The 15,229-nt window shown below is 42.0% G+C and overlaps 1 protein-coding gene across 1 annotated transcript in view; it reads left to right on the top strand.

The window, feature by feature from the left end:
* Positions 1 to 4,636: 4,636 nt before the first annotated feature.
* The window catches only part of VSTM4 (V-set and transmembrane domain containing 4), a 32,286-nt gene continuing 21,693 nt past the window's right edge, over positions 4,637 to 15,229 (top strand). Inside the window, exons 1-4 of the mRNA XM_038141342.1 lie at positions 4,637 to 4,781; positions 10,023 to 10,421; positions 14,063 to 14,131; positions 14,904 to 15,011. Coding sequence (XP_037997270.1) covers positions 4,730 to 4,781; positions 10,023 to 10,421; positions 14,063 to 14,131; positions 14,904 to 15,011 — 628 coding nt within the window. The 5' untranslated portion in view covers positions 4,637 to 4,729. The remainder of the gene's footprint in view (positions 4,782 to 10,022; positions 10,422 to 14,062; positions 14,132 to 14,903; positions 15,012 to 15,229) is intronic.

The raw sequence follows: 15,229 nt of genomic DNA, 5'->3' as shown, positions 1-15,229 counted from the left end.
TGCTATATGCAACTGTATGAAGCTGGAACTATGTCTTTGTACACGACAATCACAGTAAGACTCTTCAACTCTTGCACACACCTAACTATGCAGGAAGTACACATGACAGAGTCTCTAAACACTCTTGCAAAACACCCACAAGGTTCATTTTTTCTCAGGATTAGCAGTGCCCTGAAAATTGGAATGATCAAACTTGAAGCAAAAGCTAAGAAAAATATACTAAATCCCCTGTGCTTTTGTGCAGTCCCAAACATAATCATAAAAATAATAACAAAAGCAAGTTTCCTGTACCAAAACAAAATGTGCTCTTAATTGAAGGAAGAGAAAATTAAAAATACATTACAGCATCATAATAAGGATTTCACTTCCCCATGAAAATGGCTGCGCAACAGCCACAAAACCTCAGACCCTACCAAGATACATCAGTATCATTCATTCATAACCCTGAAAGAAAAAAGGAAACGGGAATGGAAGAAGGACACTTTACACAGGAGGAAAGGAAATCTGCAGTAAACAACATCACCCTATCTATTTAGATATTTTCCAATCAGTCAGAAATGAATGTCCACAAGAAAAATATGATCAAAGCCCCAGACACTGTGTAAACATTGCATGATGTTCAGAGATATAAAAGGCATGATGCTTACGATTTGGAAGTTCTTACATAGTGTTTTTTCTGTTGAAAAGGAAGCTGGGTTCACAAAACAGTATTTCCTACATGCTGGTCCACCAAATAGCAATAGAAAAATACCATGGGCAGAACCACATTGTTCAGAAGTTCTGGATTGCTACAGTTCAAAGGTAACTTGGCCCATTAAAGGAATAGGAAAATTTGGATACAGATCCAAACACCCTCCATGCTTGGCAACATTGAATCCGTTTGGGTTTTATCCATCTTTAATCACTGAACATTCATTTTTAATTAGGATTCCTTGGGCCATGGGAGCTACCAGCTGCTGGACTCTGAAAAAGACTCTGAAATAACTTGGGTCTTCGAAGGTAGGTTCCAGGCAGGCAGAGAGCATCTTTGCACACTGCCTGCATGAGGTGCAGAAGGGTGATAAGCTGTAGTTGCCCTGAAAGATGATGGCCAAGGGAAAGATGAAAAATTCAGAGACAGTTTATTGCTGCAGGTGGGGAGCAAACTCCCATACATCACTCAGAACAAGCATAGCTCTCCTTAACAGCATACCAGGTTTGAAAGCAGGCAGCCCACCCCAGCCCATCAACACATGGTGAGATCTGCAGCCCTGAGAACACCTTTATTCCATGCTAGAGCCCAGCCAAAGCAGCCCAGTGCGAGTTGCAGCAGATGCCACTGTGTCCCTCTGCCACACTGCAACACTACAGTAAGGGCAAGCCACAATCCTGCTCACAGGAATCCTGCAGCACATTCTGGAGATAGATTTGGGAATGCAAGTAAGAGCTTTCAGAGAAAGAAGGCAGGTTAAGAACAGCCAGAGAGGGAGGACAGGACAGCAAAAGCCAAGAGGCTGTGGTTACCTCTCCTGACAGATGTGACTTTGCTGAGACGCAAAGGGGATTTGCACAACAGATCTCACCCCAAGCGACTAAAGCTGATATTTCAACAACACTGCCCCAGGGAGAGAGGGGCTCCAGGCTCTGCAAACAGTCAGTCTGCGCTGTGTCAGCTGCACTGGAGTGCTGATTAGGCACTTTTCTCCTCAGAGCAGACCCATTCAGCAGGAAACGAGGCCACATACGTGCTGCCAGAGCTGAGAAAGCCATATCCTGCGGGTCAGAGGCTCCACTCGCATGCGTCAGCACACTTCCAGAGCAGCAAAGGGAGGTGCACCATCTTAGAGAGAGCTGTGCACCCAGCCTGGGGGAGAAAAAGGGAATTGTACTGCATGTTCATTTGGCCTTTGGGATTTTTGTTGCATGGGTAAACTGTGACGGCATCAGGCAAGAGACATAAAAAATCCTGAAAAACATTTTACAAAAGAAGAAACACCTCAGCAGCAACAAATGGGTGGAAGGGATGTCAGATTTTAACTGCTAAGAAAGTCAAATCATACAACTGCCACCTGGTTGCCTCAGTTGCAACAGCAAACCCTTCCAACGGAGGGACAAAGGAAGGTTGCATGTCATCCACCTGCAGCCCAGAGGTGAGAACTGATTTGTAAAAAGTCATCCAACAAATCAGCATCAAACCTGGAAAGATGGGAGGTCAGAAGTTTATGTTTGCCCACACCTCACTAGCCTGACTAGTGCTGTCTGGCCCATGAGTATTGGCACAATACAGATTTCCTCAGGTGTGTTAGGTGACCTGTGCTGGGTGACCTGATGAGTGCTGCTGGCAGTACAATTTACAGACAGAGAGAGAGAGACGTGTGCATAGATCTACAGGTCCTGTTCTAGCTGTGCAAAGAAAAGCTCTCCCTTAGGAAAAAACCTAAAAGGGCAGCATCACCTGAGCTCATTTATGCTACAACAAGTAAAAAAGGCTTTCAGCCTAGACTACTTTTAAAAATACCTTTGGAACTTTAGGATAAATATCCCTTTAAGAGTAAGAATCACTTTTTATGTTTTTGTGTTGTTGAAGAATCAAGACAGAGGAGTAAAATCGATTCTACACAAAAGACAGAACCCACAACGCAGAGGGAACAGTCAAAAGTACAAAGATCACATGCTCAAAACAGAGAGTATGTTTTCAGTAAACTGTCAGACACAAGAGATTTCAGAAATCCACATGTGCCTTTGCCTCCTCTTCTGTCTTCTATCATAGGCAAATGCATTATATAAAGCCTTCTCCCCAGTTAAATGATCTAGTTCTGTCCCAAAGTTTGTTAGGGTTCTTGATGCAACAAAAGGAAATGTTGGTGCCAACAGGAATGGGTATTGTTGACAAACACCAAAAATTGATACTGACTCTTGCAGTGCATCTTTCAGCTCTGTAGGGCCCAAGCACTCACATGAGACCTTAGGCAGTCCTTACTGATGTCTTTACACCATTAAAAGATTAGTAGGCTGAAGTAATTTATGAGAGACATGAAATGAGGCATGAACAAGCCTAGCAGAACTATATGAGAAGGTTTAAGATGTCCATCCAGCCTAATATCTTCTCTCAAGCAACAGCAAGGAGTAGATCCATTGGAAGAGTATGCAAAATCAGTCATCCCTGGTTTCCTCTCTATCAGCAGTCCAAGGATGTCCTGAAATGGAGTTTCCATCAGAACCATCAAACTACATAATTGCTGGTAGAATGTTTCTGGTGAATTTGTCTGTTTGTTTTTGAATTAGCTTATCTCTTTGACAGGATTTCCCTTTGCTGTGTTAAAAGAGTAGATTTGAATCTACAAATTTTGATTACCTCCCCAGGCAGTATAAACTTTAAAAACTGCTTCTGCTTCCTCAAGTCTGATGATTGCTCTGTGCATAATCCAGACCTGTCACTCTCTGGTGAGAAGTGTTTGCTGTATGGACACCAAAGTCTCTCCCTAGAGGAAACAAATTACAAGATTTTAAAGGCAGTTTTCAGTCTCATTAGGATCAGATTTAGCACACGCTAAATTATCTGTGATACTTAAAAGCAGACATGTATTATCCTGTCTAAGTGATTACTAGGAGAGGGGTGGAGTAGCTAAATCCGTACTAATTGCCCTATCCAGGGAAGCAGGAATGCCAATGTGTTTGTATCATCCATACTTCAAGCAACCTGAATATATAACCCATCATACCTACTGGCAGAAGTATTAAATCCATATCTGGGGAGATTTGTAGGCTTTCAACTGATAAACACTTCAAAAGGAGCACGGGGCAAGGCAGGAATGGACTGCAAGGTGCCAACTTCCCCTGTCTGTTCTGGCTAGCACTGTAGTACCATTTGTGAGAACAAGGACATTAACCGTAGGGTGATGCACCTTAAGCTACTGTATCAATTAATTCAGGATGGTTTTAGAGAGGTTGATTGTCAGTGGTCAGTAGGTGCTGCCACAGCGGAGGGCAAACACCAGAGCACAGTGTGCAATGTGCTGGCACAGGTGTCCTGAATGCCCACAGTGCTCATCCCCATGCCTGCTGATGGGCTCCTCCTGCCTGCCAGACCTCCTTGTCCCCAGGCTGCCACCACCTGAACCCACGAAATGGGAGATAATATTAAGTAGAACTGCCAGGGAGTGGTGGTCCTGTTCCAGTTATGGGATGGGATGAGTGGAACGGGCATGAGGGCCTGCAAAATTCCCAACACATCCAGGAAACCTGAGAGGATGCCTAATATAGCCTTCCCCATCCCAGCTATCTAACCTACAGCCTCCAGCAGCTGGGCTGCCTCACCTCACCTGCTCGTACAGAGGTTTTCTTTACTCAGGGAGAGAGGGAGTTTCTCGTTTCCCCTCGAAACAGATCCGTGTCCTTTAGGCAAGGCGTGTGTGTGTGCAGAGAGGATCGCGGAGGCTGGAGCATCCCTATCTAGCCCTAATGCCACCCTACAGGCATGGTGTGGACAGAAACGACAGGGAAAGGGGGCGAGAAAAAGCGGAGAGTTGAAAGGGGGCAGGACTCTGGGAAGCGCAAAGGAGTGGGGAGGGAAGGAAGAAAGCGCGAAAAAAAAAAAAAAAGAAAAAAAAAAAAAGGAGGAGAAAGGGGAGGAGATGAAAAGCAAGGGGAGAAGGGAGGACCGGGCGGGGAGGAGGCGAGAGGCCGGGGACGAGAGGAGGGAGGCAGCTCGGCAGAGGGGGACGGGACGGGACCCGGCGCCCCGCGGGCCATGCGCCTCCTGGCTACGGCGCTGGCCCTGCTGGCCACGGCCTCGGCCCCAGGTAAGCGCCCAGCGGGACCCGACCCTCCCCCGGCCCCGGCGGGACCCCGGCCCCCCTCGGGCAGCCCCCGGCCGGCAGCGCCGGAGCGGGCCCGGGTCCCGCGGCGGGCGGCGCGGCCCGGGCGGCGCGGCCCGGGCGGCGGGACGGGCGGGGGCGAGAGCTGGGGGTCCCCGGCCGCCGAGCCCCTCCGCCCGCCCGCCCTGCCCCGCTCCGCTGCCGCTTGCCCGGGCTCCCGGCAGCAGCGCTTCTTCGCAGCGATCGGATCCTGTTTAGGAAAGAAAGCCCTCTCCGTGCAAGTTCATGGAAATGGGTCCTCGGCCGTCTTCTCTGCCAGGCAAAGCCGAAGCAAAGGGAGATTCGGCGTTGTTTTTTCCACAGGTGCCCATATCCTGTTGGCATCAGGTGGAAATGGATCCTGTAGGTCACTTGTAAAAAGCGTCCTCCCTTTAAGACCCTTTATGCCTCTAAAAACAAATGTATATGGGACAGCGTTGTGTGTCCTGAAGCTGCAGAACAGATACAGAGTCTGCATCTGAACTTCCAGGTGCAGTGAGCTTAGAGGGGTGGGGAAATCAAGTCTAATGAAAGACTTGAATTCGAACTCCACTGCAGAAGGGCAGGAGATGGAGGCAGAGGTTTGGTTCAAGTCCATCTTTAGTCAATGCAGAAGCTTTCTCTGAGGGGGAGCTTCTGACTTGAGAAACTTGCTGACAGATCTGTTCAGCTGAAAATGGCTGGTTGTTTTTTGGTGCTCTTTCTAGCCAGCTCCTAATTATTTTCATTTGAACAAAGAGCTTTGCTGCTTCTTGGCTCATCTGCTCTTTTTAATTGTAAAGAAATCAAATTAAAGCAGGCTTTTATGCAACAGTAGCATAGCTTCACTGAACAAACTACAACACAGATAAAAGCCATCCCCTATGCTTCTGGTGATGCAAAGCTCAGATCATAAGGTAACCAGTCCTCCAGCTATCAGTCCTTGTAGCACTGGAGGCTGGGTTGTAGGTTCTGCCCGTCGTCTCCATGGAGGAAGAGAGGCCTGTATACATCACTAAACCTGCACTGTGAGCAGCTGTGCACAGGAACAGCTCCACTCCGATCTCAATGGAAGTAACTGGGGTTCTCCCACAAAACCACAGCCATGCTCAAACTGCTCACCACATATAAGGACCCAGTGGCCACTGTAAATCCTGTGGCACTGTTCCAGCATGGACAGAGGGGAGAGGCCTTGACATAAACAAGTTTCTGGGTGCTAGAAGTATAGTTTGGTTCTCCTGACAGTGCTGTTAAAGTGTTTTGCTGTGTGATATGGCAGACAGCAAAGTCCAAATCTAGCTAATTCTTGGACTTCAAATGGTGTAAGCAGAAGTGAACTATTTTCAAAGTGGTATTTTTTAAAACAGAGTTTAGGCAGCAGTCACCTTTCCTGAGTCCCCACAGGCTACTGAGACATGCTGGTGGAACATACCAGAGAAGCAAATATCTAAAATGCTGGGATGGCAGCAACTAAACAAGCTCATTGCAAAAAGGAGAGAAGTTTGATGGTTAAGAACTCTGCAAAGAAATCACCAAGTCTCTGATTCTCTCTCCTCCCCATTCTATAAATAATTTCCCTTTCCAAGCAGAAACAAGACTGAAAGTCTTGTGGTGAGCTCCACCTGAACGGCTACATCATACTATACTTGGAAGGCAGAAGAAGATAAACAGTGATTCCTTACTTGAAACAGCAATCTGAAGTCTAGAAATTCAATGCTATGTTGGCACACAAGCCTTCTCTTAAGTTGTGACTTTTCCTGCTCTTGGCAAGGAGCCCATTACAAGGGTAAACCTCATGTTGGGGCTGACCAGTGCCTGCTAAAAACAGGAGGAACATGTCCACTAGTGTCTGAGAGCCTTGAATGAGGGTTTTGCTTTCCACATAGGAGGGAAATGAACTGTTTCCCTCAAAATCCACTGTTCCTCCTTCGATGGCAGTAGGAGAATAAAGTCAAATGGATACTGTTTTTCTCCTTTATATAAAGCACCAACTGACTCTGTTCAAGATGAGCTGATACCATGATAAAAGCAGCATGAGATTTCCAGCATTCTCCCCATTGCTGTACTTGTGCAGCTGCACCAGTGGGAGCCACAGAAGGAAGATAAGGAGATAGGTTCCCACTGATCAGAAATATGAAGGATGCAAAATTTGTCCCTATAAAAAGGCATGTCCCCAAAGGAAAAGTAGAAGCATTAGGTATAAAATATCAATGTTTGTAAGAGTGTAAACAGCTAGAAAGCGATCAGAATCTCCATGTACAATGCTGCTTTATCTTCTCACAGAGGTGTCCATCATCACCATATCTCACTTCCTCTGCATTTTCTCTTGGGTACTTCTTGGCACTATGTTCTACCGAGTTTGGAATTAAGCAATGATTTCTTTTATTTTTGCCTTTATTTTGGGACTCTGTTTCACAATTACTCCTAGCCAGCTTTTTCAAAAAAGAAATTCGCATGTCAGGAAAATGACATAATTGTTTTTCTTTACAGTTTTCATGACATGTTCATAATTTCAGTAGAAAAAAGGTCTGTGTTTTTTCATTTACCCAAACCATAATTTTATAAATTATTTATTAAACATTTATTGCTGAAGTACATTTGAGGACACCAAAAAGTGTTGAAAATCTCAAAGTTATTCCTTATTTACTAAGCAGCACAACCTTCAAATTTAATCTTATTTTGATAGCAGAGGCAGCCATTTACTGTCTTCCCTTCTGCTGGTAAAGCACCAAGGCTGGTAAGTCCAGAAAATAACTGAAGTTTCATGCCTGGAAAGCTTTTGGTGGTATTCAGCCTTAATTTTAAATTTCAACATCCTGTTCTACTTTTATGCTTTCTACAATCCAAAATAACTTCTTACTTTGCCATTTACGTGAATTGCAGACACAAACATAATGCATGGATAATTTTACCAGTAACCTTATCCATGCTTAGCTGTAGTTTCTTCAATAACTTTTTTTTAAAAAACCCAAACAGTTTTATATACAAAATATTTTCTCCTTCATAACAAAAAAAGTAATGTCTACTTGGAATAAACATGCCGTTCAGTAGAGACTTTGACGGAAGTGGCACAAAATAATTATCATACTATTAATTTTCAGAATTCTTCTCAAACGGTTGCAATGCAACTTCTTTAATTTAGTGGATTTACTGTATGTAAGGTGATATAATTCACCACTTCATTTCACTGCTTCACTGGGACTATAAAACCAGTGTCTCTGTCTCCAAAACTCCTTTAGAAATAGGATGGAAATACTTCATTTGCTTATTTTGAAGATAAATACAAGTTTGTGTTTCAGGAGCTGATGTCAGACAATAGTCTCTGCCAAAACACTCATCCCCTTTGTTAAAATGTTCCTTGCTGATGTGCTAGAAAAGTGTCCAGAAATGAAAAAATAATTTTCCCAGAGTTGCAATTCTCATTAGAATTTGAGTACGGTACAGTATTCACATAACAGGAAGTTCACAGTTTAGAGGACATTTCATGCTTTGTGGAGTGCATTGCAGGGAGTGCTTGCTCACTGCTGGAATATGGTTCTCTTTCTAATGGATGCCCTCAGACCGGTAGATTACACATCACAAGTCATTTAGGGAACAAACACATTGCCACAATACAACATTGGTCAGAAATAGATCACCCTCTGATGTGACTAATCAGGACTTTCTTAATGTGCATTAGGAAGGAGATGAAATAAGTGTTGATTCCCATGCCTCAGAAAATCAGTCCAGTATAAATCAGTTATGTCAGTAAAGGGAAAACTTCCTCTATTTAATAGCTATGGACACTTTTTTCAGCCTTCACCTATTCTGGCTATTATTAGAAGTAAAGCAGGGAGACAAAGAACTGGTATAAGTGATGGTTTAGGATGAAAAACATTTAAGACAAGAATCAGGAATTAATGGAACAATGGAATAATCATTTGTCCCTATATGATCTCATGCCATATTTTGTCATGCAAATACTGTCAAATTAACTTGAATTTGGAGTCAGAAAAGCTAGTCTGATGAATTTAACCCAGGTTTGAGATGACCATTTGGTTATGACGAGGAGAACATTACTTAAAACTGAGGACATGGGGAACTGTAGGCTATAGAGAATTCAGTGGTCTTCCAGTGATAATCTAAGGACAGTATGATGTTCTGAAACAGTATGAGGGTCTGCACAAATGATGTCTAAAAGAAATAGACAGAAGCATGCACATTGAAATGCTGACCTTATCAAATCAGCGTAAGAGGACAGCACATAGGAAAAGCTGAGGATGGGGTAACAGAAGTGGAGCACAAGTTAGTGCAGCAAAGTCACATACTTGGGGATTAGTAAGAAATTCTTTGACATCCTGGTGACTGAACTGCAAATGACAAAGAAGGGAAAACACCCAAGTATGCTATTTATTTATCACCTGACATAAAATCACATAGGAAAGTATAATGAAAAAGGACAAGATAAGTCTGGGATATACCAGGCAAAGTCTATCCCAGTCAAATCTGAGAAGTACTGTGAGTATTCCACAGGACATTGGAGAACTTCTTTCCAGACACTGCCTGTAACTGCAGTCAATTACATTAAAAAAAAATAAAAATTATAATCAATCCCAAAATTTGAACTGCATTTAAACCAATGCAGAGAAGGGCTGTTAGGGTGAATAGGAAAGACACTACTTTACTAGAGACTAACAGAGCTTGTCTTTAGCTGAACAAAGCAAAGGCTGAGGACAGATAATTGCTTTGTATATGGAGTCAGGAAGTAAGCTCTAGAGAAGAAAACGCTATTTTAAGCTTAAAGCTGGCACAGGAACAAATGAGCGTAAACTGGTTATTGAAAGCATTTAGCCTGGAAGTCCTAAGAAAGATGCAAGTTTTCGGAAGAGCTGGTCACGGAACAAGTTTCCAAAGCTGTTAATAGACCTATAAAAGATTACGTGAAGTTGGTCCTGTGACAGTATCACGGTCTCCATGTCAGCTCTAGGTTATTGATTAGTGACAGAAAAAATGCTGGGGCAGACTCACTGAAGGAGGGCCTCATGCCATCCTTAGCATTCACGGAGAGGCAGATGATGTCAGGTCATCTGCCATGACTACAAGGTCATTAAATTACTGCAGACTAAACAGATGCCATCAGTTTACCTGCTGTGGGCTTGTGTGCTGGGACAGATTATGGTGCTGTTCTGCCAATGTGGAGGATTCTCACCATCTTCTCTTTCCTTACAGATGTTTGTGAGGCTTTAAATGTGACGGTCTCTCCTGGACCAACAGTGCAATATTCCGAGGGGGATAATGCTACCCTTTACTGCCACATTTCTCAAAAGAGGAAGACAGACAATTTGCTGGCTGTGCGGTGGGTCTTCGCTGCATCACCTGCCCAGGAGCACCTGATGATCAAAATGACAAAGTTTGGGTCTGTCCAGTATTATGGAAATTATACTCATCATTTTCACAAGCAAAGACTTCATCTTCTTAAAGAGAAACATGGAACTATGTACAAATTTCTCATTTTAAGCCTCCAGCAAACAGATCAAGGACATTATATATGCAAAGTACAAGAAATTGGCAAACACAGAAATAAGTGGACAGCATGGTCAAATGGTACAGCAGCTACTGAAATAAAAGGTGAGAGATTACTGATTTCAAGTCTATAATTTCTTCTTGTCCTGTGATTCCTTTGTTTTCTTGTAAATTCACCTATAAGACATTTGAATTTAGATTATTTTTGAGTGTAATCTGTGAATTAGGAGAAGAAAACCTAATACTCAAGTTACATTTTGCATCTCTCTTAGTGTTAGTTATAGCCTAGCAGCAGTTGGTAAGTAGCACTTTTACTATCACTTCAGTACTATTGTGTATATCACTTGCTGCCAGAAAGCAGAGCTAGAAAAGCAATGGCCACCTTGCTGGTATTGAACTTTGGATAAAATGACCAGCAACAAGTAGAACTAAATTGAAGACAAGCCATCTCTTTGGGATAGTTTTGCTCAAACCTTTAGTCACCACACCCACATTTTCAGAGATGGGTGAAGTTGGATTTTGAGAACAGACTCCTTTGAAGAGGTGGTTTTGTTTAGCAGCTCTGCCATCAGTGCTAGCTGGCAAACTACCCCTCCTGCTTGTGTCTCTATAAACAAAAAGGTGGTATCTCACAGGGACAACTTCAAAGATAATGCCAGAAATCAGTATAGAGTTTTTTCTCATTCACTGAATGATGTAAGTTCCTAAATGCCTGTAGTAGAAATATATGGATTTGTCAGGAGTTCTTGGAGATGGAGTGGCATGTTCCATGTCAGTGGCAGCAGAAGAAAAAGCAATATAAAATATTGTCACCCCACCTGTCATACTCCTCCTCACAAAGAGACACTCCATATCTTTCATGGCTTCTTAGGCTATTGCTAATGATAACACTGAAACAACTCATTACTCTTCATAGCTAAACTATGGAGTTCAGAGCAATGGAATGATTGAAAAGAAGGAAATCCATAATTTTTCAGTCCAGTCCTTAAATAATATTTCTACCCACATTTCTAGTATGAGTCATGAATATATAATCAGAATAGGGATTTGAGACCTCATGACTTCATCATTTTCACACTCAGCTGTGTTGCTGCTCTCCACTTCAAATGACCCAAAGCAGAGCAGGAAACCTGAGACAAGGGAGGAAGGCTGGCCAGCCTGTAGAGAGTTTTTGACACCCTTTGGGGATATGAGGCAAACACCACAACCATTCTGGCCCCTTAAAAGCGTATTTATTCTAACTCTAGATTAAAGATACCAAAAGATACCTGAAATATTGTGTGTTGTTAATTGTCATAGCAACTGTTTTACCACTTAAAGCCTCTTGACTGGAATCAAAGGACCACCTTTGCTAGCATTTGTTTAGTGCACCCTGAGTGTACAGGATTGCTGTGCTTAAGAGGCAAAGTAGCTCTTTTCCAAGTACTGATAAAGTTTCCAGTTTTCCCAACAGTAACACTTGGGCTTTTCAAGGAAATTTTATTCCAAACACATTTTGTATTTTATTTTATGATCAGTTACACTTTTTATTGCAAAGGGATTTACTTGTATTACAGTTAGACCCAGGATACAACAAAAGGAGCAATACAAATTGCCTGAAGCATTTGGATACTTAAGTTGTACTGCTTGTGCTTTATCAAATGGGGTAGCAGTGTTCCACCACATCACAGTTGCTGTGTTGCCTAACATTTTGTTCCAGTAATGTGTCTGCAGTTATCCCCAAATTCAAAAGAGTATCTTTATGCTAAAGCACCAGAAAAAATTCTTAAAACTTTGCACATCAAGCAGAGGCAGAAATAGAAGAGTCCCTTTAAAAAAAAAAAAAATTCACACAGAAAGAGGAGGTTATGTGCAAGATGCAGATTTCTGGGGGGGGAAAAGGATAATTCTGCTTCTTCAAAATGTAACTTGCTCTTGAAGCAAGTTGACAGCTGGATCTGTAGTATCAACTGCTATTAATTTATATTCAGATTTTGTTATTTGCTAGCAAGTTGGCTTGTGAAAATTTGCATAGGCCATTAATAAGTTGCAAATACATTTTGTCGCAACACATAAATTTGTACCAATACACAAATTGGACTTACTGAAAAACAGTTGAGTTACAGGCTATAGTTCCTTACCATGGAATGATGGCATTTAAATTTTAGTTACATATCTGGCTTCTACTTTAGTGGCAAAATACATTTCTTTGGAAAAGAAGCCTTGTTGTGGAGATGGAGTTCTTACAGTTTTCTGTTGCTGCACTCGTCTCAACTGCAGTAATTCTGTAGTGTTTTCAGAAGGTCCACCTGAAATTTGAACTATTGCAGTTTGCCTATTTCAGTGTTGTGAATACAAGACATCAGATAGCATTTATAAGAAGGCTATTGTTAAATATTGTTAGTAAAACCAAGAGAATTCCATGTGCCAATGTTGCCAAGAAGTGCCTCCTAATCCAGCCACACAATGTCTTGTAAGATAAGGTCAATCTTTTCTCCTCCCTCCATACTTTCATTAAAGGCATCTCTTTCTGGGTTTGTGCCATCAATGTTAGCCTAAAACCATGTCAATTATAGTAGAGAATACACAAAACCCCAAATTTATCAGAGACAAAAAAAAAACAACAACAACAACAACAAAAAAAAAAGAACAAAACAGAAAAATAGTTCTTCTACTCCCTTCCTATCAGAAAAATCAAAATAATCAGTATTCTTCTCAGAACAGTATTCAGCACCCCAAAAACATCATTTACCATTAGGCAATCCCTCATGATACTGCGCATCTCTTAGGAAGAGCAAGATATGTTCCACATGGTTTACAATCCAAGAGAAGAGGCCACTTGTAGGAGGACAAACATAGAAAATCAGGCAGTCCATCTGTAATCCTACTGGCATGGACAACAAAAACAAGTAGATGATCACAACAATCTGCCTTGTTGGGAAGCTTATTTATCAGAATTTCCCAGAGAAGAAAGTCTGACTTCTTAAATATTAGCTACATGTGGCATTTTCTAACAGTAAAAATGTTGCAAGATACAGGAATGCAAGATTTTTTTTTTCCCAAAAGGAACAAAAGCCCTATTCTCAGGGAAGTTATCCTGAAATACTTGCCAAAAATCTACACATGTGATGCTTTCATGTAAGAAATGAGTGATTTGTTAAAATATTCAGGATGAGCTTCCCATCCCAACTGAAGAGAAGATTTCATTAGTCCTGAAAGTTGTATATCCATTGATCTAGCCCCACCCTTCACATGCCTGCAGGGCACTCCCTAATGAATTCCCTTGCCAGCAAGATACTTGTTCTCTAAAGGTTTGCCACATGAAGCTCTCTTGGAGGTTCAGACCTCACTGGCAATCTGGAGGACATTACCAGACTCCCCTTTCATTGCAGTGATTGCTAGAGAAGAAAGAATCATGGAATTGTCCAAAGTGACATAATCTAATCTGGTATAATAAAAAATATCAGCATGCATAAACAATCTGGCTGAGGAGAGCAGAGAGGGTTCTGAACAACATTTCGGTAGTCAGAGCATTTGGATTCTGGTTCTAGGTTGTACAGCTGTTATGATATTGACAGTCATCCATCCTCCTGAAACAGAGAAGACAATTCTGTGACAATTCTGAACTGTTTCTTCAAAATGCAATTAGACAAAGCTAAATCTTGGGGCATTGAAGTCTAAGGCAGGATACATTTACTTCAAGAGGGTCAAACTTTTTATGCCATACCTTTTTCAATTTTTTTCATGTCTTGTTTGATTTTTTTCAGTGATTTCGTCAAAATATTCTGATTACCCCACTTTCAAGAAAAATCATGAAGCTTGGAAGTTTTTTGAAGGTAAAGACACATCTTACTGCTACTGTGCTTATATATGATGTTAGTTTAGTCCAATGGACAGGACAACTACAGTGCCCCAAATCAGGACCAACTTTGCTAGTTCCTGTGCAAACCCAGCCTTGCCTGAGAAATCATCCCAAAAAGAACAGGAGGTACTGGACAAAAGAGAATGGAGTCCATCTTCAGTTTCTAATATATCTGTTATGGCCAATGGGAAAATAACCACTGGAAATATGTTACAACACCTGAATAAAAGCCATGAAGGGAGACTAAGGCTGTAGTTTGAAAAAAAAAAAAAGGTAATCATACAAAAATTCCAAGCCAGTGCTGCCAGCAGAAGAAGCAGTTCCAGACTTTCTTCCTTCTTCCCCAGCCACTCAGCACTCTCCCCACTGCCACTTTTCTTGTTTCATTGTTTGTGTTTTGTTTTTTTTTCTTTTATTACCACAAAAAAATACAGCTGTTTGAGCTGGGAAATAACCGAAGTCCTTTTGGGTTTTGAGTTGTTGCTCAAAAAATCCCCAAACCAGTCTTTTGTTTGCTCCTGAAAGTCACAACTCATAAGTGCAGTTACGCCTCTTTGCATTTATGCAGACTTCAACTGAATTTCAAACTGAGCAGGATACTATAGGAAAGCTTCAAGAGGGTTAAAGTATTTCTGAACTGTTACCCTAAATCTATTTGACCAGAGTCTGTTTAGATCTTGTAACTTTTTTCCATCGTCATGAAGCATCAGCTGCAGCACTGACCATCACCTGTGCTTGGGTTTCAGATCTGTACGTGTACGCAGTGTTCGTGTGTTCCATAGGAATCATCAGTGTCCTCCTTTTCACACTTGTCATTCTCTGCCAGTCCCTTCTGAGCAAGAGGAGATCCACTGGTGAGTGAAATGCCATTTTTGATGACTGCAAAGCCCTTGCCAAAAAGGGGGGCAGGGGGAGGGGAAAAGACAATGCAGAGAAAGCGGGAAAAAGAAATATTTCCTTGCCTTGATTGCAATTTTAATTAAAATTGGTAGGAAAAGTTCTGCCAGCCAAATTAGAACATAGGTGTTTTCTTTCCTCTAAATAGGGAGGAAATAAAACTAAATTTGCTTTG

The sequence above is a fragment of the Motacilla alba genome, chromosome 6, assembly GCF_015832195.1.
Source record: "Motacilla alba alba isolate MOTALB_02 chromosome 6, Motacilla_alba_V1.0_pri, whole genome shotgun sequence".
In the NCBI taxonomy this organism is placed as follows: domain Eukaryota; kingdom Metazoa; phylum Chordata; class Aves; order Passeriformes; family Motacillidae; genus Motacilla; species Motacilla alba.
This window is presented reverse-complemented; position numbering and strand designations above follow the sequence as displayed.